At 39.5% G+C, this 27,765-nt stretch overlaps 3 protein-coding genes and 1 pseudogene across 3 annotated transcripts; 3 read left to right on the top strand and 1 right to left on the bottom strand.

Annotated features, from left to right (window-relative positions):
• On the bottom strand, positions 245 to 5,904 carry LOC110255381 (olfactory receptor 52D1-like). Its single transcript, XM_021062389.1, has one exon. The coding sequence runs from the start codon at positions 1,708 to 1,710 to the stop codon at positions 697 to 699; it is 1,014 nt and encodes a 337-aa protein (XP_020918048.1). The 5' UTR covers positions 1,711 to 5,904; the 3' UTR covers positions 245 to 696.
• Positions 9,171 to 11,192, top strand: LOC110255380 (olfactory receptor 52E2-like). Its single transcript, XM_021062388.1, has one exon. It carries the CDS (start codon positions 9,378 to 9,380, stop codon positions 10,311 to 10,313), a length of 936 nt encoding a protein of 311 aa, XP_020918047.1. The 5' UTR covers positions 9,171 to 9,377; the 3' UTR covers positions 10,314 to 11,192.
• On the top strand, positions 15,290 to 16,685 carry LOC110255379 (annotated as a pseudogene).
• Positions 24,047 to 26,679, top strand: LOC100524207 (olfactory receptor 52E1-like). The gene has a single exon (XM_021062387.1). It carries the CDS (start codon positions 24,211 to 24,213, stop codon positions 24,937 to 24,939), a length of 729 nt encoding a protein of 242 aa, XP_020918046.1. The 5' UTR covers positions 24,047 to 24,210; the 3' UTR covers positions 24,940 to 26,679.

The raw sequence follows: 27,765 nt of genomic DNA, 5'->3' as shown, positions 1-27,765 counted from the left end.
GAAAAGAAAATGGTGAATAGACTTGTGGTTGCCAAGGGGGAAGGGGAAGGAGTGGAAGGACTGGGAACTTGGGGTAAATAGATGCAGAAAGTTGCCTTCGGGATGGATTAGCAATGGGATCCCGCTGTGTAGCACTGGGAACTCTGTCTAGTCACTTATGATGGAACACATAATGAGAGAAAAAAGAATGTGTACATATTTGTGTAACTGGGTCACCATGCTGTTCAGTATAAAAAAATATATAAATAAATGATTAAAAAAAGAAAGTTTTAAAGCATGTGTTTGAGAAAGAAGACCATTTAGTCAAGAAGGAAGAACTATAGCAAAAAAGGAGGGAAATTTCTGATAGTAAGGCTCTGATAGAAAATCTGACAGTAAGTCTTATACCATAAACCATAAGTATATGTTTACATGTCATGCCGATTTTAAATTTCTCTTGTTTTTAGCCTCAGATACATCTCCATTTTTGGACCATTATTTCATTGACAAAGGGTCTTACTTGATAATATATCTTCCTTAATTTAATCATTATTACAACATAGAGATAATAACTGATAACTCTTTTTGGATAAGTTACTTTCCATAGAAAAACCTTAACTCTTGAACAATTAAAAGAAAATCTTGATGAAAAACCACACATTCAAAGATAGATAATATAACTTTTGTTTAGACATTACTCAACCCAAAATAAATGATTTAGTTCAGAGGTTTTGAAGCACTGAAAAATTTAAGGAACCTGTCCCGGATCTTCTTGGTCCTCACCCCATAGATGACAGGGTTCACCATGGGTGGGACCAGAAGGTAGATGTTGGCCACAAATATGTGGACATGGGCTGCCACGTGGTGCCCAAACCTGTGGGTGAGAAAAGAGAAGAAGGCTGGGGTATAGGACACCAGGATCACACACACATGGGAGCCACAGGTGCCCAAGGTCTTGAGGCGGGCATCCTTGGACGGGAGGTGGAAGACAGTGTGGAGGATGAGGACATAGGAACAGATGATCAATAGGAAGTCCACTCCTCCTGTAAGGAAGGCAACAGCGAGGCTGTAGGCTCTGAGGACTCTCGTCTCCGCACAGGCGATCTTGATGAGGGCCATAAACTCACAGTAGGTGTGGGAAAGGACATTGGTTCTGCAGTAGGGCAGCCACCGAAGCAGAAAGGGGTGAGGACTAAGGAGGGCTGTGCCCCGGAGCACAACAGCTAGACCCATCCCCCAAGTCACAGCATGGGTCAGAATAGCGGAGTGTCTTAGCGGATTACAAATGGCTACATAGCGGTCAAAGGCCATGGCCAGGAAGAAGCCAGACTCCATGGTGGAGCAGGAGTGAATTAGGAACACTTGGATGAGGCATGCTTCAAAGTGAATCTCTCTGTCATGGAACCAGAAGATACTGAGAAGTTTGGGTACGGCTGTGGTGCACACAATGAGGTCAGCCACAGCCAGCATGCAGAGGAAGAGGTACATTGGCTCGTGGAGGCTGGAGTCTGTCTTGATGATAAAGAGAAGAGAGCAGTTTCCCAGGAGAGCCAAAAGGTAGCCCACACAAAAGGGGATGGAGATCCAGATGTGAGCAGCCTCCAACCCAGGAATGCCGATGAGAATGAAGGTGGACGGATGGACATCCGTCTTATTGTATGCTGGCATAACCGGTCTCAGATGTTTTAATTTTTCCTTCATGGATTTTCCTCTGAAGCAAACAAATAACATACATTTTGAAGCCTCTGAGAAGTTAAGCCAGAACGCAGGGGACTGCAGCCCATGGAATCAAGGCAAAGTCTGTAAATATTTAGACGGAAATTATTTTATCGTCTGCTGGAGTGTGAAATGCTATTTCAGAGTTGTAATTTGCAATGTGGTTATTCTATAGATGCTAAATAAGCGAACATATCTAGGTATCGAAAATTGGAGTGAAGTACATAGAAATCTAAAATCCTCCACTGATAAGAAAGGACTATCAATTGAAAGCCGAAGAGTATGTAAGAGCCATTGGTTTGAATAACTCAGTAACAAAAGTGCTATTTTAAAATACAAAATAGAGTAAAAGATGCAGGATGATAGAAGATTTTGAATAAAAAATATACTTTTTTTTAGATTTTAGTTATAATAGTTTGGGCATATGCCAAATTACAAGTGGTAGTTTTGAGATGTTATATTTTTATTTTTCTACATCATTCCCTTTTATTCCATTACAAATTGTTACTTGGCAGAGATCATATCCTTTCACGTATTTGCTTTTTGCTCTAGGGAATGGAATGAAGAAAATGAGCAAAGGTCAAGGTAAGGGAGTATTATTATTTTTCTGGTAAATGAGTTCTATGTAAATTTAAGATGAGCCACGGAATCACCATAAATTGATTAGTGTCAACACTAATCCCCAAACACTATAGTGCGTGAACAGTTTATACTACTTATACCATTTTTATATCATTTACACTACAGTTATGTAAGGCTTTACAAAGTTTACATGAACCACTAGGAGGCAAGTGCTCTTGAGGCAAGGATTTTATAAAAGGAAAATGGCATAATGCATTTAAGACAGAATTGGGCAGCAAGAAACGCGGCTCAACTATCATTGATTTCTAAGGTTTGTTCAGAACATAGGGCTGCAGTCCCATCCTTCCCCTTGTTGGCTTTCTTCTCCGAAGGACTGAACGAAGCAGAGACGCCCATGCACACATTTATTCTCCAGGAAAGTGGAAGCCACATCAACTGAGTAAAATTGAGGCCATCTCATCAGGGGCCACAAACCTACATGGGCTCAGGTGCCCCAAGAAATCTCATCCAAGCATGTTTTTCAGAGCCTCTTGGCTCTGACACGAGCGCTGAAACACCTCCCATCTGGCTACTGCCCACTTAGCCCACGACAGAAATGAGGGCAGCTGCGCAGCCTTACCGCACCTGTCTCGCTTGAGAGAAGCTCCACGGCTTCCACCTCTTCCCAGTGAGCTCAGTTATAAACATGTTTGCCCGTTTCGGAGGCTCCCATGGGCCCTGGTGGGGAAGGGTCACCCTACAGCGTCAGTGAAAGAAACATTTGGGAGTTAAAGATTTGAGTTCAGAACTCAGGTTCTCAGTGTTTAGAGCTGACAGGTTAATAACAGGAAAATCCCAGAAAAGGGAGAGGGAAAGAGCTGAGTCTTCCTCAGTTGTCCGGAGCCGGCCTTTCGGCAGGATGGCTGGAATGTTCGAATAGTTTGTTTTGAATACTACCATATATATAAATTTAAAAAATAAAGATAGTATTTACTCCCTTGGTTTTAAACAATGCCTTCTATTTTTACTAGAAGAAAACATAAAGAAAAAACTAGCATCCATCCTAATGTCAACTTGATTGATATTTGGTTTACTTTTATGTCATAATTTTCATATTCATATGATTTTAAGTATTTAAGTCATAGTAGACTTTAACATTTTATACTATAACCCATTTCAAGTCATGAGATATACTTTTTCCTTTCGTAATGAATCAGAATAAAGTCCGCTGAATTTTTTTCAATGCATGTCAGAGTAGTTTTATATGTGCATACGGTGCAGAAGTACGACCCCTTCATCTGGTTAATTAACATGTCTGTCAACTCACATATTTGTCTGTGTGTGAGAACATGTGTGTGTGTGTGAGTGTGAGAGAGAGAGAGAGAGAGAGAGGAAGAGAACATTTAAGTTCTGCTCTTTAGCAAACTTTGATTCGATAACAGAGGGTTATTAACTATAGTGCCCATGTCACATGCTAAATCCTCAGACCTTATTCATCCTACGGTTGAAAGTTTGTATCCTTTTACCAGCCTCTTCCCGTTTCTTCCCCTAAAACCGCCCTTGGCAACTCCTTTCCTCTGTTGTTTCTAACACAGAAAACTCACTCAATTATATGAAACGTAAAAATGCAACTTCGTTGAAAATTGAACCGTATCCCTTTGTTGTACAACAGAACTTGACAGAACATCGTAAATCAACTATACTTTAATAATAATAATAATAATAATAATAATAATAATAATAAATCTAAAAAGAAAAAAGAAAACGGAATTGCATGTAAACAACACTGTGGAAACTGACATCTTTGAACAGGTAGTTCTCAGCCATTGAGGTTTACGGCTTGACTTTACCTGTATGTATTCCAGGCTTCTTTAAGACCTCTAAAAAATCTCTTGAATCTTTTTCTGTGTCAAAATCACTATTTTTTTCAATTGTACACCTTGGAATTTTATCACTGAATTTTAAATTTAGTTATTGTTTTATGTTTGTCTTCAGTATGCGTCATATAAATGACATACATATATCACACCCCCTTTATTTGGAGATTCTATACTTGCAAATTTGCCTTCTCTCAAAAATTTATTTGTAGCTCCAAATAAATATTATTACACTTTCCCAGTCATCCGAAGACACGCAGCGAGCTGGGACAAATGAAGTTGCCTGACATGCACATTCCTAGCTGAGGCTGCACAACGTGAGATGCTGACGTTAAATTTCAGTTCTCACATTGTAAACAAGAGTCATTTTGCATTATACTCAGTGCTATATTTTTCTTATTTTGCTGATTTCTGTTGATGACCTCATTGTTTCTAACAGCTTCCAAGTGTAGTGCTGGAGTGCACTGCAATAAATAAAAATTTTAAAATTTATTTATGAAGTACACAAGCACAGAATAATATTTATCTAGTGTTCCTAAGTGCAGGAACGTTGTGATGTGTCTTATGGAGAAGATGACTTGGTTACCATCAAGTATTGTGCTAACTATTGGCTGTGGATCAAAAACATAGCACATCCAGACAAAGGAAGAGGAAATTTGCCTACCTGTATACGAAACCATCTGAAAAGTACCAGTGACACCTACAGTGTGTAATGAAGAGGGGGAAAAGATGGAGAAGATAGTAAATTGTTGGATTGATGAGATGACAACTAATTGTTTGTCCTCCAATACTGTTGTGAGGACAAAAAAATGAATCAGCTCACCCAGGCTGAAAAAAATGTCAAACGCTTCTTGATTAGGTGCTGGCTGGCCTGTATGTTTCAAAAAGCAAAGAGGCATGAACGGTATTGATCTTACAGCGGACGCAGGTTCTGCTCATCAGGAAGCTACAGAAGAATTTTTAAATGTCTGTTATGTGTACAGGAAAGTGATTATTTGGAAGAACGAGTTTTTAACACTGTTGAGACTGGCTTAGTATAAGGATGTTGGCGTATGAATGTATAGAAAACAAGTGGCCTCCCGAAGCTTCTGGCTTTTAATTACTTAAAGATTATGCAGTTAATTGCTAGTGAGAACCATGTATTAAAAATTGTGTCCTTAAATCGAAATACATAAAATAAGGTTATTTATTGACCAACTCTTCATCGACTGATGAAAACGTTATGCCAAGAGGCTTGTAGGAACTTAACCTCTGTGCTTTCCATAGGAACAGTAGTTCCGTATTTTCAAATCCCATGGGGTCCATGCTGACTCTATAGAAAATAATAGAGAAGAATGAGAATGGACTGTGTGTGTGATACATACGATATGTGTGTGTACTCACAGGTGTGCACACAGACACACACACACAGACACACATGTCCAGGGGCGGGCTTGCTCTCTTATCCTTCCTCATGGGCTGAAAGAGTCTATGGGTGCAGAGCAGTGCCAGTCGGGGAGAGGGGTGACGTGGGAAAGCTGAGATTTTTCTTTGTATTCCTTGCAATCTGCCTTTTCTTGTTCTGTGCTCCACCAGGGTCCTGTAACTTCCCATTTAGATCTGGGAACTCTTATAAATGTATTTTTATCCATTAATGGTGGGGGAAGAGCATCAGAACTTCCTATTCTGTCACCTTGCTAACATAAACTTCATTTTTTGGTCTTTTTTTTAGGGGTGCACCTATGGCATATGGAGGTTCCCAGGCTAGGGGTCTAATCGGAGCTGCAGCCACCAGCCTACACCACAGCCACAGCCACACGGGATCCTTAACCCACTGAGCGAGGCCAGGGATCAAACCCGCAACCTCACGGTTCCTAGTCAGATTCGTTTCTGCTGCACCATGATGGGAACTCCAAAACCCTCATTTTTTCACTTTCTTTTGCTTAGAAGCCAGGGCTCCCCAGTGGCTCTCTCTCTCTTTTTGACTCAGAACCAGATTAGAAACAAGGACCCTCAGAGACCTTTTGTCTTTCACAAAACTGGCTCTGGGGGTTTCTACTGAAAGCATCTCCCAGCAAAGAGCAGCACCCGCATAAAGACCAAGAGATGGAGACAAAAGAGAGTCAGGGTCCATCCCAGCGCTCCGTCTGGTGAGTCTTCTCCCTCTCCCAGCTCCCAGGGCATCCACAGGACACAGCGGAGGGAAACGGGGAAAGAAGAGGAACAGAAGAGGAGGACGGGAAAGACAAGATCAGTTGGAGAGAAAGAAGGCTAAGACGAAAGCTTAGCGAATGAGTAAGATCACACTTAAGAAGGGCCGTATGATCCTGGAATAAACATGCGGATTTCAGCCATTTTAGAAAGACCACTCTCCTAATATCTAAAGAGTTACGGATAACACAGCATCTCCGGAATAGGCTCAAAGTGTTCAAGGTCGGTTTAAAACGAACAACATAGTTAATGTTTTTATCTGTATTATCTTTTATAGATAAAAAACGCTTGTTGATGTTCCTTTGATTACAGAGGAAATAAGTTACTCAGCTGGGTTTCAACACAATTGGCTGCAGAGCTCATACTTTTGAGGACTGTAAACTACTGTGTGGTAATAACCCCAAGAAATGATGATGATTTTAACTAGTTCCATTAGGATGACGATAAATGTACTGATTATAAAGATGCCGAGAGAGGTAAAATTAGGTGTATTTTTTTAACGTGTGAGGGGAAAGGAGGATGAGACTCAGCTATTTTTCTTTTTTCTTTTTAAAAAAATTTTCAGTGCAATTGGCACACATGTTATATTTGTTTCAGGTGTACAATGTAACGTATATATTGAGAAATGACCACCACGATAAGAAAGGCAACACTCATCACCACGCATGGTTACAATCGGATCTGGGACCTATCCAGTTCACAGGGTGGTAGTGACCTTAAGACGGACAAGAATAAAATTTTCTTCTTCTGTACATGTCTTTCAGTCATTTCTGCTTGGGCATTCATATCCCTGACCATTGAACCAACTACTGAGGCCCCATTGTAGGGTATGATTATCTGCGTTCAGCCATGTAACTTCCCTATGATTTTGTATTTAAACACAGAATATACCATCTCTCCCTCTAACAGCAACAAAACCCAGAAATGTAGTGTCTTTTTTTTAATGGCGATCTACCTCTTAGCTAAAGTGATTTTCTTATTTACTGAGAATCTACTGCACATGGGTGTAAGGAAAAGGAAAAAGAGTTTTAATAACTTTCTGAGACTACTGCCTACATTCTTGATCTTCAGAGGTACTATTTTGAAATACAGGAAAATACTTAATAAGAGAATCTGTTGTTAACTTTTGCTAATAAATCACAGAAAAACTTGCTTCCATAATTACATCCTACTTTGACTCCTTGCGCTGTTCATAGCACACCTTGGAGAATATTCACTTTTCTGTTAGGAGGCCAGAACATGAGAGAAGGAAGACTTTTTTCATAAGGATATTCACAGTGTCGCCTACAAACAGCATCCACTGCTTTTAGTTTCCCTTCGTTTCAAATTCTTCCTAGGAGTTTACCATTTCTCCCTAGGAGTTCCCTGATTCCTCCCATGTGTTTTATGACTGCTCCTTCTATGACCTTTTTAGCAAGGACGCCACACTCTGCTTGGCTTTGCCTCCCATGTATGAAAGTCTAGATGACACCTGCTTGTCCTAGTGAAACCAGGAGCATAACTTCCACTGCTCTTCTGACATCTTCCAATAACACAAAATGATGAAAAGACACTGACTATAAAACAGTTGTAAGTCATAAATGATCAAATTCTTTGAAAATATGCATCTCGCAAGTGCTGTAAGTAAAGTAGTTCAAATGTGTAAGAGCAGCGTTGGTAATTTTGAAAATGATAGATTCCGTTTTCTCCAGATGTGCTTTCTGTCTAGATTTTCGTCAATGTATTTGCCACGTATCCTAAATTTAGAATTATGATCCTCTTAGACCTATAGTGAAGACACTGACACCTCGTGTTCAGCTGGACATGGGTTTAAAAGAGATGATGTGTTTGTGTGGATTCATGTGGGGGAGAGGGAGCTGGGTGTGCACGATGTGGGTGAGGCATGAACTGTCTTTTCTTACTACCATCCTCTTTCCACCGCAATTTACTAATTTCTCCTCTATTTTCTTTCTACAGCTCTATAGCTAAGCATTGCCAGCACTTGGAATTCTTTTAAACTATTTGAGGTTCAGATCCACATGTAAAAGTAGGGTGAAACAATTCTGCTCTGTGTATTTATAAAGATTAGAAAGTTATTTGCACAAGTTCTATAGGACTGAAACCAGCATGCAAGTATCTTAGCGAATGGTAGTTGATGCTGCCATTTTAATTACATTTACTTATTTTGTAACAACAATGAATAAACATTTTAAAATGGGATGATTTTAATCCTTTAGAATTATTTTTTCTTTTAGATTACAACTTAATGAATATGTGTTCATTAACACTTTATTACAAATTTTATGTATTAACAACCATGTGTTACCATCCAATCAAATGAAACCACAGACACAACTTTAGAGGCTGGCAAAGCCCCACATATGCCAAAATTGAAAATAAATTATGTTGATGATGGTGAGAGAAAGTAACCAATGAAGTAGGTATTAACACAAAATCTTAGCATAATACCAAAGATGAAACCATTGCAAATTAGCAGAGAAGAAAGAGGCTAACAAATACAAACGTGTTATGCAGAATTCTGTATTGCAATCCACAGCATAACTCCTAAAGCCTCCTGGAGAATTCACTCTGTCACATTGCTCTTTATGTACTACATTTCTTTTTCTTTTCTTTCTTTCTTTCTTTTTCTTTTCTTTTTCTTTTTTTTTTTTTTTTTTTTTTTTTTTTTGTCTTTTTGCCTTTTCTAGGGCCGCTCCCACGGCATATGGAGGTGCCCAGGCTAGGGGTCTAATCGAGCTGTAACCACCGGCCTACGCCACAGCCACACCAATGCAGGATCTGAGCCGTGTCTGCAAACTACACCATAGTTCATGGCAATGCCAGATCCTTAACCCACTAAGCAAGGCCAGGGACCGAACCTGCAACCTCATGGTTCCTAGTTGGATTCGTTAACCACTGCGCCACCATGGGAATCAACTGAGGAAGAGAGTGTACATAATTGTATGGTGCTCTTATTCTTCCTTAGGTTGACTGCATGGCAGAGCTTGCCTGGTACTCTGCAAAGTGAAGAACACAATTTCCTAAGGGACATGGATTTATGCACCGCCAAGCAGGATGTCCCTTCTCAATGATACCCGGTTACATCCCTCCTCCTTCTTGTTGCTGGGAATCCCGGGACTAGAAACGCTCCATGTCTGGATTGGCTTCCCCTTCTGTGCTGTGTATGTGACTGCCCTCTTAGGGAATGTCACTATTCTGTTTGTGATCCAGGCGGACAGCAGCCTGCACCAGCCCATGTTCTACTTCCTGGCCATGTTGGCTTCCATCGACCTGGGTCTTTCCACAGCTACCTTCCCGAAGATGCTCGGGATCTTCTGGTTTGGTCTCCGAGAGATCGACTTTGAAGCCTGCCTCACCCAGATGTTCTTCATCCACAGCTTCACTGGAATGGAGTCAGCAGTCCTCTTGGCCATGGCTTACGACCGCTATGTGGCCATCTGCAACCCACTGCGATACACGGCCATCCTCACCAACACGGCTGTTTCGGTGATTGGTCTTGGTGTGTTAGTGAGGGCATTTGGTTTTGTGCTTCCATTTGTGTTTCTCATTTTACGACTCCCCTTCTGTGGGAATCACGTCATCCCTCATACCTACTGTGAACACATGGGACTTGCTCGTCTGTCTTGTGCCAGCATCAAGGTCAACGTTATTTACGGCTTATGTGCAATTTGTAACCTGCTGTTTGACATCACAGCCATTGCCCTTTCTTATGTTCAGATACTCCGGGCGGTTTTTCGTCTTCCTTCCCGTGAAGCCCGACTCAAGTCCCTCAGCACCTGTGGTTCTCACGTTTTTGTGATCCTCGCCTTCTACACACCAGCCCTCTTTTCCTTCATGACCCATCGCTTTGGACCCAACATTCCCCGTTACATTCACATCCTCCTGGCCAATCTTTATGTTGTCATGCCACCGATGCTCAACCCTGTCATATACGGAGTCAGAACCAAGCAGATCTTTGATCGTGTGAAGAAAATATTATTACAAAAATAAGGAACTGAAAAGGAACATCTATGATGTATGAGGTGGAACTTCTGAGCAGAGAAACACCTTGTTATATTAAATTGTGTACATTTAAGTGTGGTTGACAAGAATATGTATTTATTTTGGTTCCCTTCTGTACCTATTTTAATGAGTTCAGAGGGTGAAACATCTAAGCTTTTTTTAAAAATCCAATTCATATGGTAAGTCATGGCCCATCACAGTCTTTATAATAATGTGATTTTTGCTCACTAGTATTGGTAGATTCAAAGCAGAATTTATAGAACACACCACATTTTTTACACTATATCTTTCATGTGGATTTTTGATGATTCTCACTCCCTTTTTCTCTCCAAGCCTTCCTGTATCTATTTCTCTCTCCCTACACTGCATCTTCCTCTTATCTCTTCAGCATTTTTCCTTTTTTTTCCCTCTATCTTCAGAAAGCAATCATCTTCCTTCCAGTATGAGGACAATGATATGATATCTTGTGATTTCACCATAAATATTATAAACATCCAAATGTTTATAATATTCACCCAAATAGATTAGGTACTGATTTCGTACATGAAATGGAAGTAAGGGAATTAATGGGATTATAAAAAGCTGCATTATAAATTTCCATGTAGAGTTGGTCTCAAATACATTTAGGTCCCATAAATCAAACGATGGCAAAAATGTAAATAAAGAAACCACTTAGAGCCTAGGGAGGCTGCCTGCTTTGACATTCCTGGTTCTATTTGTTTGCACACTTACTCTTAGACTAATTTTGCAGTTGTTGTTTTCTTTGTCTTTAACAAACATAACTTATGTTTTGTCTTAGTTCTGTCTTTAACATATATATCAATGATCCCTATTTTACAATTATAGTTTTATTTAAAAGATTCAGCATGAAGAAAATTATATAATGTCTCTAAAGACATCAGTATATGGAGTTCCCGTTGTGGCTCAGTGGTTAACAAATCCGATTAGGAACCATGAGGTTGTGGGTTCGATCCCTGGCCTTGCTCAGTGGGTTAAGGATCCAGTGATGCCGTGAGCTGTGGTGTAGGCGGCAGACATGGCTCGGATCCCGCGTTGCTGTGGTATAAGCTGGCAGCTGCAGTTCCGATTCCACCCCTAGCATGGGAACCTCCATATGCCACAGGTGCGGCCCTAAAAAGACCAAAAAAAAAAAAAAAAAAAAGACAAAAAAAAAAGGAGAAAGAAATCAGTATAGTGCCCTATATATTGTTCATAATAAATACAAAAGAATTGCTAGCCATTAATATTATTATTGTTTGTATTACCATGTTTTGTTATTTATTCTCACCTTTGACAACAATGTTTTGACTCAAATAAAACCTTATTTCAGAAAAAGAAAAACACTAATTCACATGGGAGTGAATTTCTATAAGTCGGCAAATTTTAGGGCAATTTTCCTCACACCACTGAAAGTAGAACAAGGCTTACTTTTCTTTGTTTACTGTTCATTTATTCACAGTTGTTTTACAACTTCATAGTATAATAACTTGCATTGACTGTCTTCCATTCCTCTCTCTCCTGACAGACCATAAGGAATTTGATATGATGCATTTCTTTTAAGTGGGATTTGCAAGCTATTCAATAAATGTCTGCTGAATGAATCAATCAATAAAGAATGAAAGGACTCGGGGTTCCCGTTGTGGCTCAGCAGAAACGAATCTGACTAGGAACCATGAGGTTGCATGTTCGATCCGTGGACTCGCTCGGTGGGTTAAGGACCCGGTGTTGCCATGAGCTGTGGTGTAGGTCGCAGACGTGGCTCAGATCTGGCATTGCCGTGGCTGTGGTGTAGACCAGCGGCTACAGCTCTGATTCGACCCTTAGTCTGGGAACCTGCATATGCTGCGGGTGTGGCCCTAAGAAGACAAAAGACAAAAGACAAAAAAAAAAAAAAAAAGAATGAAAGAACTCCTGTGCTTATTAGTCATAGTCTAATACTGGAAACTTGATGTTCAATGTGTAATAGCACATATTAGTGTAAGTTATCACGCCAAAAATTGTATTGAAACAGTCTGAAAGGAAGGCATCCCGTACTGAGAAGGAAGTAAATGACTTAATTTTAAAAATAGCGAGTGAGTGAGTGGGTGAACATGTCTTTCCGACCCACTTAATTTATTCATGAAAAGTGGAATATAAATCAAAAAATTACTTGTGACAGGCGACTTTTAGCATTGCATAATAATAGCCTTAAACATGTTCACAATTATCATCCTGGTTAGGATGTCTCAGGTGGCAAATAAGAGAAAACCAGAGTATAAATATACTTCGGTATGATAAAATGCATCATTTCATATAACAAATAAGCTCAGAAAGACAGGATCCAAAGTTGACTGTCTCAATTGCCCCAAATGTAATAACAGTTTCAGTTTCTCTACAGCACTTTCCCTTTTTCTTTTTTTTTTTTTTAAGGGCCATAGGCGTGGCTACACCACAGCTACAGCCAAGCCAGAACCGAGCCATGTCTGTGACGAACACCACAGCTCATGGCAATGCCGGGCCCTTAACCCACTGAGTGGGGCAGGGATCCAACCCGCATCTTCATGGATACTAGCAGGGTTCATTTCCACTGAGCCATGTTGGGAACTCCCTCTGCAGCCTTTTAAGAGCTAAAAAGAAAAAAAAAAAATCTCTTAACAGGAATAATGAAGTCTTCCTTCATGACAGAATGTCCAGCTACGCTAGTGAATTTTTCTATGATTAAATATTATAATTTTACTTCTATGTTTTATTCATTACGTTAAAAGATACATTTTGATTTGGGATTTGGGAATATTAGGATAACACATCTTTCTTTGATTTCCATTTATTTCATATACCTAAATATACTTCTTTTAATTTTTATGTTTATTTAAATTTTATATATATGTGTGTGTATATATATCCATATATACTTCTATATATATATAGAAGTAAGACTAGCACGCATGGGAAAAAAAATCAGAGGCTTTGTCTTAGATGATTATAATGATATGTTAACAAATTATTGAGTGCTAAGACATGACTGTGGAAGAGAAGATGCACATATTGGTGACCAATGTCCTAAATTGCATTTTTATATCTAATAACATCAGGACACAAACTTCACCCAATAGGAGATGCTGCTCACTTCATATTAGTTTTGTATCTCTGACTCCTACTGACCATACAAATGTGTGTTGGGTGGTGGGTGTCGGGGGGCATGTCTGCCTCCACATCAGCCCCTCTGCCCCAAGTGCAGACAACGGGATCTTTCTCGGAAGACTCTGAGGTGTTAGCCCTGGTTCCCGTAGGGGATTTGAGGTGGCTTTGTTTTCAGACACGCCCCCAAGGAGTCTAAGCAGAGGTAGTATAAGACTTTATTCTCCTTAGTAGACACTCCAGAGCTCTCCAACTCTACTCCTGCTGGAGGTGAGTTGCCTACTAAGTGTGGGTTGGAGACAGATAGTGACCAGGGATTATTCTCTAAAAGTTAAGGAACAGGCCACAACTGAACTTATTAAACTAGTGTACAGCTGACTACTGCAGGAAGACTTCTTGATAAAAAGGGTATTTCCTAGATCATGCTGAGACAGATTTTTAAATTAACTATCAATAGCGGCAACTAAAAGTTGTGTGTAAATGATGATTTTCTCTCCTAGTGATAACTATGTATGAAAGCAAGGTTCGTAAGAATAATTTTAAAAAGGTCATCAGAGGCCCGATGCGCTGGTTTATCGAGTTGTTTACCATGTGAGAATCAAAGAATTAAAAAGCCTGCAGATAGACACTACACACAGTCTTATAGGAGCTTATTGGCTGGGGAACCTATTGTTTAGAGCCATTAATAAAATACTTCACAAAATTTAGACTTATTGCCATCATGCTTCTCATAGGTACAGCTGAGGCTTTCTTTCCTTTCTTCCTTCTAGCCCCCCTTTCTGTTTGTTTTCTTCTCTTTTTCTTCCCTTTCTTCTGTTTCTCTTTTCATTCCTCCCTTTCCTCTCCTCCTATATGCCTCTGTTTCTCCATTATTTGCCCCATAATATTGTCGTATCTCTTTTTTTGTAAGCGAAAAAGAAAGAAAGAAGAAGGAGAAAGCAAGCGAGCAGGGAGAGACAGGAGGAGGGTGGAAGGAAGCAAAGAAGAAAGGAAGGAAGGAAAGAAGGAAGCTCAATCTAAACCATAACATCAGTGTGTAAATCAGAATTGTGGGTTTTTCAGCCTGTGTTGACCATCAATGGATGGTCAATAAAGACACTGGGAAACATGTCTTTACTCTCTCAAATCTTCTTTCAACATATTTTTTTTCATTCTTCCCCCCCCCCCAAATTAAACACTCCCAACACAAGGAATGATATATTGGGTATATTGGGATATTTTGGGGAATTTGGCAACCAGTAGAAAGTTTGAAGCACTTTTATTAATTTCCATCAAAATACTATGAGCAAAGGGAGAGCTTTCTCTCTTGAAAGTCTCCAACTATAATATTCCCAACTCTGAATATAACTCTATTTTTATATCTGATGCACAGTATAATATGCCTATCTTTGTGGAACTCTCTGCATCTGAGAAATAGTACAACGTTTCTATGGGGATATACGAATAAATGTAAAATGATGCAGTAAGGAAGCAGAGCTCTTCCTTTGGATCTGATTTTTGAAATCTGTGCCATTAGAACAAGTGGGATTGAACAAACCAGTCTGAGAAATCCTGCTGAAATCCTATCACTCTATATGTCTAGGTGCACCTATGTTTTTATATGTTTTGTCAAGTTCCATGTGCAGGATTCTGTACTTGCTGTCTTGTTATTTCATGTTGATATGTTTAAGTTGGGTGTATTTTGTCTCCAAGGTAGACTCAGGTTTCAATATAAACATATAACCCTTCCTGTTTTTTTAATTCACTCCTGGTTTTGTTTTGGGTCATTAGTGTCTGATCCTCCAGAGGGAGACCATTCATAAAGTTAGGGTTCCTTCTACCTGAAGAGCGCTCAGTCTGTGCCTACATCTGCCTCTGAACTCAGGTTTTAGCATCAGCTTTCATAATAAAGAAAATACCGACTGAAATTTAAGCCTATAGGAGAAAGCTAGAGATAAGCTTCTATCCTTCTTATTTTCCCTTCTAGAGGTGGTCATCTGTGTGTCTTCTCATCAACGGCAACATGTCTCGCACCAACGCTTCCGCTTTCCACCCAGACACCTTCTCTCTGATGGGGATCCCAGGGCTTGAGGATGCCCATGTCTGGATCTCCCTGCCTTTTTGCTCCATTTACCTAATGGCTCTCCTGGGCAACGCTACCATTTTGCTGATCATCTGGTTTGACCGCACACTGCGGGATCCCATGTTCTACTTTCTAGCTATCTTATCCACGATAGATTTGGCCCTCTCCACATCCTCAGTGCCCCGGATGCTGGGGATATTCTGGTTTGATGCACATGAAATTGGTTTCTCAGCCTGTGTGGCCCAGATGTTCCTGATTCACACCTTCACAGGAATGGAGTCTGCTGTCCTGCTGGCCATGGCCTTTGACCGCTACGTGGCCATCTGTGCACCACTCCGCTACACCACCATCCTGACACCCCGTGTGCTAGCAGGCATTGGTGTTGGTATTATAATGCGCCCGGTTCTGCTCATGTTGCCCATTCTCTACCTAACCCATCGTCTGCCCTTCTGTGGGGCTCACATTATTGCCCACTCCTACTGTGAGCACATGGGCATTGCCAAGTTGGCCTGTGCCAGCATTCGGATTAATGCTATTTACGGTCTCTTTGTGGCTTCTTTTCTCATTCTGGATGTGGCACTGGTTGGAATCTCTTATGCCCATATCCTTTGAGCAGTTTTCCGCCTCCCATCTCAAGATGCTCGTCTCAAAGCTCTGAGCACCTGTGGGTCACATGTAGGCGTCATGTATGTTTTCTATATACCCTCTCTATTCTCTTTTCTCACCCATCGGTTTGGCCAAAGAATTGCCCGCTATGTCCACATTCTTGTTGCCAGTCTCTATGTGGTCATCCCACCTGCTCTGAATCCCATCATCTATGGTGTTAGGACAAAGCAGATTCGAGAGCACGCGATCCGTGTTTTCACGTCAAAGTAGGGTAGTTCTTGGGGACGTGTTAAACTTAAGAGTTCAGCAGTCAACTTTACCTCTACTCTAGATCATCTGAAAATAGTTCTCATATCAAAAGATCCTGCAGATCCTAAAGGAGGGGCTCCTGGTCTTAAATTCCAGCATCTCCTTTCCATGTTGATGTTGAGTATTTATTTTTATTGACTGTAGGGTTCCACTGCAGTAGGGAAAACATCCTGCTGGAAGTCCTTTCGTTTTTAACTATGGAAATTTAGCAAGCATCCATGCCTCTGTATTTAAAAATAGGACAATATTCCAGCTGGGCATCATTAGTCTACATAAATTGCCATGTTTTCTCTTAAAAGAGGACTAAATTTGAACTTAAAATAAGAACAATCTTGATTGATTTCTGAATCATAAATTTTAATCTACTTGATTTTCTGAGGACATCACTAGGTTACTGAGTAAAGTTTTTAAAACATTTACAGTCCTTCGCTTTGATTTTAGCACCTTTTTCCTTACTGCTCGTGAAAACCTATAGACACTACCCTAACTTTGCAACCACCTTCCTTTCTGGAGATGCGTGGAATGAAAGTATTTAAATCAGTATTTGTGCTAAAGAATGAAAATCTTCTTTATAAAATAAGCTTTGATATACAGAATTCTAACAGTGGAATTCTGAGTCATGGGTGACTGTGTGTGTATTGACACAGGTTAAATATATTTAGACAAGCTACTGTCTATATGGGCCACTTCTTCCTCTTCAAAGGCATCTTTGTTTGTGAAATGCAATAAATACACATTCTTTGGGATTTGATGCTTTGCCAAGATAGGTAAATCTCAGACAAGTTAAGGTAGAAAATACATTTTCAAAGTCACCAACTTTCACAGGAATTTCCTAGATATTCTTATTAAAATATTTTGGGTAATCTTATAATTTCATATCTCCAGCATGACTCCTAGGTATCAAATGTGTTCTATTATTATTATTATTATTATTGAAATTGATGTTAGCAGAAATTGACCTGCACATAAAAATAATGAAATTGAACAAATTAAAAAATGCAGTAAGATTCTACTACAAGGAGTTTCCATTGTGGTTCAGCAGGTTAAGAACCCTTCTAGTATCCACGAGGATGCAGATTCGATCCCTGGCCTTGCTCAGTAGGTTAAGGATCTGGTGTTGCCACAAGCTATGGCATAGGTCGCAGAGGTGGCTTGGATCCCACATTGCTGTGGCTGGGTGGTGTAGGCTGGCACCTGCAGCTCTGACTCAACCCCTAACCTGGGAACAGACATATGCCGTAGCTGTGGCCCTAAAAAGGAAAAAAATGATTCCATTATACACCTCAAAAACTGCTAAAATTTAAAAATTAAGAGAGCAATACCAAGGGCAGGTAAAGTACAAGGCAATAACACCTTTCATTCATTTTTTCCCCATATGTAAAACACTGTGTTTCTACTCTGTATACTCTACAGTGTGCTCACCACCAAAACTTTATTTCCATCCATCGCCATACATCTGATTCGCATTCACCCATTTTACCCCCACACACATCCCCTGGAACCACTGCTCTGTTCTCTGTATGTACATGTTTGTTTCTGTTTGGCTTTTTTTTTTCATTTATTTTATTTTATTAGTTTTTTTTTAATATTTTACATATAAGTGAAATCACATGGCAATTGTCTTTCTCCACCTGCTTATTTCACTGAACATAATACACCCTCAAGGTACATCCCTGTTATCACCAATGGCAAAATTTTACCTTTTTAATGACCAAATAGCATTCCTTTGTATACATACACTGCATCTTCTTTATCCACTCATCTATCAATGGGCGCTTTCATTTTTGGTGGGAATGAGAAAAATAGCACAGTTCTTGAAAAAAAGTTTGGAACTTTCTTACAAGGTAAACATAGTTTGGCCATATGGTCCATCAATTATATGCCAAGGAATTTACCCAAATGGTTTGAAAACTATGTCCAAAAAAAACCTACACATAGATATTTATACCAACCTTACTCCTAATTGCCAAGAATTAGAAGCAGTCGAGATACCTTTTAATACATAAATGAATATCCAAACTTTGGTGCATCCACTGTACACAATTACAACTGATATTATCGAGTATTAATACAAATTGAGATATCAAGTCATAAAGAGACAGATTATTTTAAACGCATATCCCTAAGTGAAAGAAGCTAATCTGAGAAAGTTTGCTATTGCGTGACTCTAGAGAAACAACATCCTGTATATGATCATTATACAACTACAGATGTGATAAATTCATTTGAGTAATAAAAAAGCAATAAAAATAATTAAAAAGCAATTTAAAAAAAACTATAGAGAAGTCAACCATCCATGGCTGCCAGGGGAGGAAGAGTGGGAGACGCTGACTATTTGAAGAACATGGAAGTTTTAAGTTAAGGAATTATCCTATATGATACTGCGGTGGTAGATGTATGATACTACACATTTGACAAAGCCCATACAATTTTACAACACCAAAGGTGACTTAAATGTATGTGAGTTCAGGAGATCCCAGGATAAAATTCAAAACCTGACAAATATAATGTACAAGAAATGGAAAACACTTCACTCAAGTTGGCAGGGGAAAATGTATCAAGCTATGTAACTCTGGGTATGAGTAGAGGCTGTGAGAATAAAGGCAAAAATAACTATACACATAAGCACTGTACTCTAGCAGATACGTTTTCCCCCCATATAGGTTAACAATTCAATACAGCTACATTTATTTGCATACTGCTATTAAGCAATTATTTAGATGGATGGCAAAGGGTGGGGGGCCAGGTTTCTCATTGTTGGATGGTATTTTACAGATAAGCATAAGAGGGTACAAGAACAAGTCATTGCTAATGGATTAGAGTCAGAGACCTCGCAATGATGTCTTTAAACAGATGATTGATTGGTAGGTTATATACATATAACATACACAGGTTAGTATGCACACATGTATTCCTTTGCTCTGAAAGTGGAGATGGCCTTAAAGCAATGACACCCCAAGAGAAAATCTCACTCAGCACCGAGAACTTTGTTTCTAATTCCATGATCCAATTAAAGAAACCAATGACTCTTAGAAATAGCACATTCCAAGCCTGGGGCACGTCATATGCAGGATTCGCCTTGTAGTACTAGAAAGTAAGGAAGCTACCCGCCATCCAAAATAAAAACATCCAATTACGAAGGTCTGTCAAAGGGACATAGGAGCCAACGAAAGAGCTCCCAATAGCCAAGGCTGGAAAAGGTGACAAAATAAAGTAATACTGGATTATAATCTAGAGTGTAAAATAAATGCTTATGAGTCTATACTGACATAAATAAACAACTGGATTCATAAGCAAATGCGGGAGGTAGATATATCGCTCCTGCAAAAAAATCCAAACAATTTATGAGGATGCTCCACCCTTAAGGGAGTGAGCATGACATCTAACAGTTTAACTTGGGGGCTGAACATCACAGCGTACTTCCAGAGAGTAAACCTGGAAATGGGGAAGACGGAGGATCCTGACAACACTCTCTCAGCCAGCTAATAGAGCCATTTGGACAGCAGGTACCTTTGACTGTTTCAATATAAGTGGTATTTTACCTCACGGAGCTTCCTCCCCAAATACATAACTCAGTCTAATCATGGGAAAAATAACCTGACTGATTTCATTCAACAAACATCTTTAAAAAACCTGACCAGGACTCCTAAAACCCTACCAAGTCATCAAAACCAAGAAAAGTCTGAGCCAAGAGAAGAGATCTAACTGCACATAATCAGTGAATGTCATTTGGTATCCCAGATGGGATCCTTTGGCAGAAAATGAACATCGGGTCAACTAAGGGGATCGGAATAACAGATGAACTGCAATAAGAGAGGAATATTAACATTGATTTATGACCTGTAACAAATGACCACACTACTGCACAACGATGGGGGAAATTATGCATGAGCCATAGGAGAACTCTCTTTACTACATTTGTATTTTTCTTAAGTCTACAGGTGGTCTATTTTTTAAACTTTTTAAAGCTTTATTTAAAAAATAAAGGAGAGAGAAACAGAATGCACGATTCATGAGATAGAAATAATTTTAATATGCTGCTGAAGTTACGAGAGAAGAGAATTGATGAAGGAATAAATAAAAAAGATGAATGTACTGAATAGAGAACCTAGAAACACACAGATTTATTTACCTGTCGTACGGTAATAGCGCTGATATTGCAGATTCCAGAGTCACACAGCAAAATTCAAGAATTTCAAGAAGTTGCCCTAAACAAGGCAGGCAAAACTTGTTAGAAAGGCGATTTTACCTGTTTCGATGCATAACTAAGCCAAGAAACAACACACAGGTTTTACTCAGTATGAATGCTGATGTTCTTCTAGAAGCCATTTGTTTGATTCGTGTGTTGTTCACTGTGGCAATAAATTTAGGTGAGGAAGATGGTGTCATTTATCAACACCCCATTAACTCCAGGAAAACTTCCAGGAGATGTCTTCATGGCAACTCTAATCAATATGAGCTTCCACAGACCATCGCAGCCTTAGAGGGTTAAGCATTAGCTAAGGAGCTCAGATTGTTATCAGCACACAGTTACAAATTTCTTATGACACAGCAGGAAATGTTTTAGGAGCCATACAAGAATTAGCTTTTTAAATCTCCATAACAACAAAATTAAAAAATAAATAAAACAAAAAAAAATTAAAAGAAGAAAAAGAAAAAAAAATCACAAGAATACTTTGTACTGGTTATTATTCTGCTCATTATAGAGGAAAAGTTGGAGACACAGAGTTTAAATTTCTTGCCCAAACTCAAATGTCCGTTATGTTGGAGAGATGCTTCAAATCCATACAATCTGACTCGAATTCCATCCATTTAGTCAATTTCCTATATCTCGTATTTCTTTCCCTTAGACCTCTGGATTTTTATAATTAAATTTAACCCTATCTTATTTTAATGTTAATAAGAATAATAAAAAAAGAGGATTTGTGTTCAAAACAACTGGTCATTGTTTCTTTATATCATCTCCCCCAGCTAAGTTCTAGCAAACATTCCATTCTATGGAGTGATGGATCCTAGTTGGGCTTCAGTTTTTTCAAAATAGAATTTAAGGTTGAATTGTGTTTAGGACTCGGATGTGAGAGACAGATCAGTTTTAGAAAAACTGACCAGACCAAAAGCAAGGTAAAAAATATGGCACAAAAAGAAAGTTACATGAAGCCAGAATGACATGCCAAACCCTTCTATCAAATCACTTCTGAGTCTCTGTGACCTGGACTCGTACGAGTAGCCCAAGAAAGCATATCTAGAACTAGAGGAATCTTGAGGAGACAGAGTGGAAGGTGAGCCCTCCTCACAGCCTCCCCTCCCGAGAGCTCAGGCGTCCGTAGTTGCCCCAAGCCTGGGACTCAGCATCCGGACTCGGGACTTTCAGAAAAGAAACCACCAGTGATGGTTTGCCTCACACTGATGATGCATATGGTTCGGCGCCTCGGGACACCTCTGTTCTCCAGAGGGCACCGCTGTGTGGAGACTCTTCCTTTTAAGGACCGAGTTCACCGTGTAAACCTCCCACTGTAGTCGGAGGGCCTGCAGTGGAAACGTCCTGGGGCAGCTGAGCTCGTTACCTCCGAACGCTGCTGAGTCTGGCTGTGGGGCCAGAAAGGATCCACGAAGGCAGAAAACATTTTCACGCGGCTATGTTACTGAGATTTAGGTTGAAGTGATAAAATAATGACAGCAATGTAAAACAAACAAAAAAAAGCGAACTGACTAGGGAAGGTATCCGTGAGCCCAGACTGTAACAAGATGATAATTTACATAAATTGAGGCAAGTGCTCCAACAAAGACTTTAAGTCTCATTTTAACATATGTGGATAAGTGATGTGTGCGTATGCATATGCAAATACCTTTATAACTTTCTGAATTGTCTTTCTCTGAGTGTTTATTTATCATTTGCCTCACTTTTCCCTTTGCCCGTTTGGTATCTTAATTTTCAATCTTGACTCTCTTGCCTTTTCTTAGCTGTCACCATTCTGTATCTTACAGAGGTTAACTCTGTGTACCCTTCTGTCCTCCATTCAGCTCTCAAGACAAATATTTCACAATTCATGGCTTTGCGTAACACGGTAGTAAAAAATACCGTATCAAGACCCCTTTAATCACTTATGATGGAGCATGATAATGTGAGAAAAAAGAATGTGTACATGTATGTGTCACTGGGTCACCATGCGGTACAGTAGAAAATTGACAGAACACTGTAAACCAGCTATAATGGAAAAAAAAATAAAAATTACTATATAAAAAAAGAACACTTAGAGTTTCAAAGATATTGTCACATAATTTTTTTTTAAAGGCTTGACTCCACTGCTGTGAAACCTCTCAGAGTGTCTTTATAGGAACCACGTGGAGACCTCTGGTTCACGTCCCGACTTCATGAACGCGTGAGAGCTTTAAGGAGCAGCTCAATTGCACAAATAACTGCCTGGCAGCATGCAGCCAAGCATGAGGGGACAATACCTCCTCGAAGTCTCCTCTTCTCAATTTCCAAGCCCAGTGCTAAGACAGTATCTGCTAGAAAATGTGACAAGAAGGATAGTGCTGTGGGCCAATGAAATGTGACAGGTATTTTTGAAGGATGGTCACAATCTGACAGAGAAATGAGGTAAAATATGGGTATGAAAGAGGAGGGAAAGGCTGAAGAACACGGAAATCGGATTTCCGTGTAACCCAGAAAAGTGTGTTTGCTCTTCCCAACCACGAGTCTTCACTATCCGGACCTTCCCTCTCCTGTACTCATAATTCTATCACCTTGACTCTTTCTCCAAGTGGGTTTCATATGTCCTACTGTTACCTTTTCCGGACTATTTCTTACGTGTCCTTTTGAATAAATTTAAGTATTTAGGAAGCAGCATGCTACCATGAGCCAGACTCTTAGAATGTCAGTGTTCCCTCTTCTGCAATTTCCAACAGTCAATTGTAAACTTCAACTATATCAACCGCATCCACCATGAGTCTGGATTTCCTGCATTTAACACTGTCTAACCCTAATTGTAATTATGTTTCTGATGAAAGAGGTCCAGGAATTGATTGAGTGGCTTTCTCCACTGGGTTTAGTAGTCTTAAAAGGGTTTTGGGCAAATTCTACCATCACAGGACATGGCAATTGACTATGAGATGGTGGATCCCTAAGATATAAAGAAAAACGTACCTGTTAAAATCCAGAAAAAAACAGACATTTTATTCTTATTTTAAATCTTAAGCTATAATGGAATTTCCTTAAGAGCAGTAAAGCATTTTATCTCTACAAACCCATTATCTGACTATTTGCCTGATAATCAGGCAACCATTAGATCCTTGATAAAAGTTTGATTTAATTATATTAAATGAACAAATGGAAACAAGTAGAATGAGTCTAATTAGCTTGATGGAAATTAAACAAGAATGGCATGTACTTCAGTTTTTATAAAAGTCACATAGTTACGTCATGATGGGATTGGTGATAAGAAAAGATTATACATATTTTATACATATTTTTGTATAATCCTGTAGGAAATCAATAAAACTGGACAAGAAGAGCTTCAGCCTCTCAGGGAATGAAGCACCTGGTCTATGACATGTATGGCTGTAGAAGTGCCACAGAAGCCTGTCCCCTTCTAATGGGACACAGTTCCAGCCCTACTTTTTTCTCCTGTTGGGAATTCCAGGGCTAGAAGCTGTGCACCTGTGGGTTGCTATTCCATTGTGTGTTGTGTATGTGACTCTCTTACTGGGAAATGTCGCAATTCTTTCTGTGATTGAGGCAGAACGTAACCTCTATCAGCCCATGTTTCCTTCCTGGCCATTCTGTCATCTATGGACCCGGGCCTATCCACATCCACCATCCCCAAGAAGCTTGGCATATTCTGGGTCCATCTGAGAGAAAGAGGCTTTGAGGGCTACCTTACCCAGATGGTCTGCATCCCCCTCTGTACGGGCATGGAGTCGGCTGTGCTCATGGCCATGGCCTATGATCGCCACGTGGCCATCTGTCACCGTCTTCGCTACACACAGGTGCTGACAGACAAGGTGCTATCAGCCATGGTATTGACCGTCCTCCTCAGACCTTTGTCCTCTGCAATCCCCTTTGTTCTACTCATCCTAAGGTTACCCTTCTGTGGACTCCGAATTATCGCTCACACTTACTGGGAGCACATGGGCACTGCCCGTCTGTCCTGTGCCAGCATCAGGGCCAACATCGTCTGTGGCTTATGTGCCATCTCTAATTTGGTGTTTGACATCATAGCCATTGTCACCTCCTATGTCCAGATCCTCCGTGCTGTCTATTGCCTACCATCCAGGGATGCCCGGCTAAAGGCACTCAGTACATGTGGCTCTCACGTCTGTGTCATGTTGGCTTTCTACACCCCGGCATTTTTCTCCTTCACGACCCACCGTTTCGGCCGAAACATTCCTCAATACATCCACATTCTCCTTGCCAACATCTACGTTGGCATCCCACCTGCTCTCAACCCTGTTATTTACGGGATCAGAACCAAGCAGATAAGAGAAAGGGTAATTAGAATTTTCAGAAATAAATTATGAAATTTGGTCTTCAGAGATTAAGAGGCTTGAGTAAGAGTAAATGCAACCTCTTCTCTCCTCTCAAGATTGAACATTACATAAATGTCTGGGGAAGATTATATTCTATGATGGGTAGATTCAGAAAGTCATTCATCTTAGAAACAAGAATCCATGAGACAATAATAAATATTTAATATGTGTATGTCTACCCACATATCATGAATGTCAGCAACATGATAAAAAAATAACATCTATATAAAAAATGCACAAAGTTGATAAAAACTAATATAATACTCATTTATAAACACACACGATGAGCCAAACAGTTTTCATAACTTTTCAAGTTTTAACTTGTTGAATTCTTATAACTACAAAATAAGTAGCCAGTTCTTATTATTCCTTTTCTATAGCCCAGAAAACTGGGGTAACAACATGGTATGAAAAAGTATTTAAGGAGGTCACAGGAGAAATTCATCCATCTGAAGAGACAGAACCTTTCAGCATGGGAAAGTGGCTGTGTTTTAAACAGTGGTAGGGGACAGTGAAACACTCATAAAGCTAGTTTTCAGCTAATGAAACATAACACAATATTAAGCAAAATATTTATGTACTTACCAAACAAAAAGCATATATGCCCTAAGATTTTTCTTTTCCTTTCTTTTTTTTTTTTTTCCACAGGGGTCCTTTGCGCACAGCAACTAGAAATTCTTGGGCTGGGGATCAAACCTGCGCCTCGGCAGTGACCCAAGCTGCTGCAGTGACCACACCAGAATTTTTTTTTTTTTCCGCTGTACAGCATAGGGACCAAGTTCCTCTTACATGTATACATTTTTCCCCACCCTTGTTCTGTTGCAATACACACCAGATTTTTAACCCAATGCACTACAAGAGAACCCCCCTTAGACTTTTCCTTACTAATGTTTTCATCAAAATATTCAATGAATCTATAAAAGTCAACCACGTGATATTATAGATCTCTCAGTTGGTAGAATTGGTCTATGGACAAGTCATTCAACAAGTGTCCAGGAAAAGAGCATATGCAATAATAATATTGTATTTGATCTTAATATTATATTGAGGCAAGTGGCAATTGCCTGAGTACAATACTGTTAGAATAGAAACTGCTTTATTTCTCAGCTAACTATATATATATGTGTGTGTGTGTGTGTGTGTGTGTGTGTAAAATACATGTGTGTAAAATATACATATATGTAACATGAACATTCAAGAACTAGAGAAAAAATAAGTATATAGATTTTATATGTAAATAGGTTACAAGACACCACTAGTAAGAATAATTGGCTTCTTATATAGGATACATGCAGGAAAAAGCAGCCCACAATTTCATATGATTTAAGAATTATAGAAACACTTTGAAACAAGAGGTAATGTCTAATATTTCCTGACACTTTATAATGTTCTAGGAACTACATGTGATTCTTTATGTAGTTTATATCTTTAATGAGTAAAGATTCAGAAGTTAAGTGACATACACAACTATTATGTACAAAACTTTAAATGCCTTAGTTTCAGTGTAGTTTCCTTACTCTTCTACATAGTTTAATATAGAAACAGACTGTGAAAACAGACAAACAAAGGTTAAGAAAATATTTAGATGTCAATATGTTATACAACTTAAAATGAAATTATATAAATAATGTATTGAGTATATAAAATATAATATTTAATATATTAAATATAGTTAATTTAATTTAATATGTATAAAATAATGAGCATAGCTCTTAAGTCTTAAATAAAGCAATCTTTTATAAATATAAAGAGATGATTAATTAGAGAAAATTAATCAAAATAAAATATAGAAATGAAGATTAAACTACATGAAAAGATGTTATCCCTAAGAGACAAAATATAAAAGGGATTCCTGACTCCCTAGGTGCAGGTGGAATCAAGAAGCTTCAGTCTCAGTGCCTGAGTCAACTTCTCAGGTGGCTTTCAGTCCCTAAAGAGATTAGTCCAGGGTGTCCTTCTCAGGGGCGATAACAACCTTTGCATAAAATGTGCCTTTTAAGAGATCCTGGGCAGGCAAGAAGAGGAAGAGCGCCGTCCTTGGGAAGGTGGCCCAGGTCCTAATTTATACCTGGTGGGGAGCCTCCCATGAAAAGTCTCAGACGGCTGGGGCAGCTCAGCACAGTGGACACGGAGGGCAGTTTCTGGAAGCCACATCAGGTAGGACCGCTTGCAGGCATATCCCAGATGAAACACCAGACTCCCTTTATTTCAGCTAACTCTACAGAAAGGGAGCCCCCAGACACTGGAGCGTGCACGTTCACTGCACACAGGAGCCTGGGAGAGCGACCCGAGTCCCGAACCACGGAAATCAAAGCGGTTGTCAGCACAGTGACCTCTTTGCAAGAGCTGCTATACCTCAGGGGCTGTGAGGCCTTGGGGATGACTTTGGACTCTGAGCTGCAAAACACGGATGTTAATACGTGCTCTCTCTGTGCATTAACCTGCGTCCAGGAATCAGATTCTGTAAAGCTGACAGGTCTTTCATAGTTTAAAATGAGTTGAAATTGAGTTGAACCTGATTTACATAGTCCATGTTTCAGAATGAAAAGCAAATATTTATAAATGTATTCTAAGAAAAAAGTCTTTCATAAATGGTTGTCAATGAAGAAGTCCTGAAGTTTTATCGTTTGTTCTCTAAGTGTGATACATATCTGGAATACTATGAAGATGCTTTAAAATGTAACTCCTTGCGTAATTCCATTTGAGAATTAACTTTCCTCTTAAAATGAACAGTGGGCCTCGGTTCACACAGTCCTTCAAAGGGGGCCAAGTTTCTATCATTTGTAAGCTATTGTGCTTTTTTGGAAAATCACCCAT

This window comes from Sus scrofa, chromosome 9 (genome assembly GCF_000003025.6).
Source record: "Sus scrofa isolate TJ Tabasco breed Duroc chromosome 9, Sscrofa11.1, whole genome shotgun sequence".
NCBI lineage: Eukaryota > Metazoa > Chordata > Mammalia > Artiodactyla > Suidae > Sus > Sus scrofa.
The sequence above is the reverse complement of the archived record's forward strand: the minus strand, read 5'-3'. Positions and strand labels throughout refer to the sequence as shown.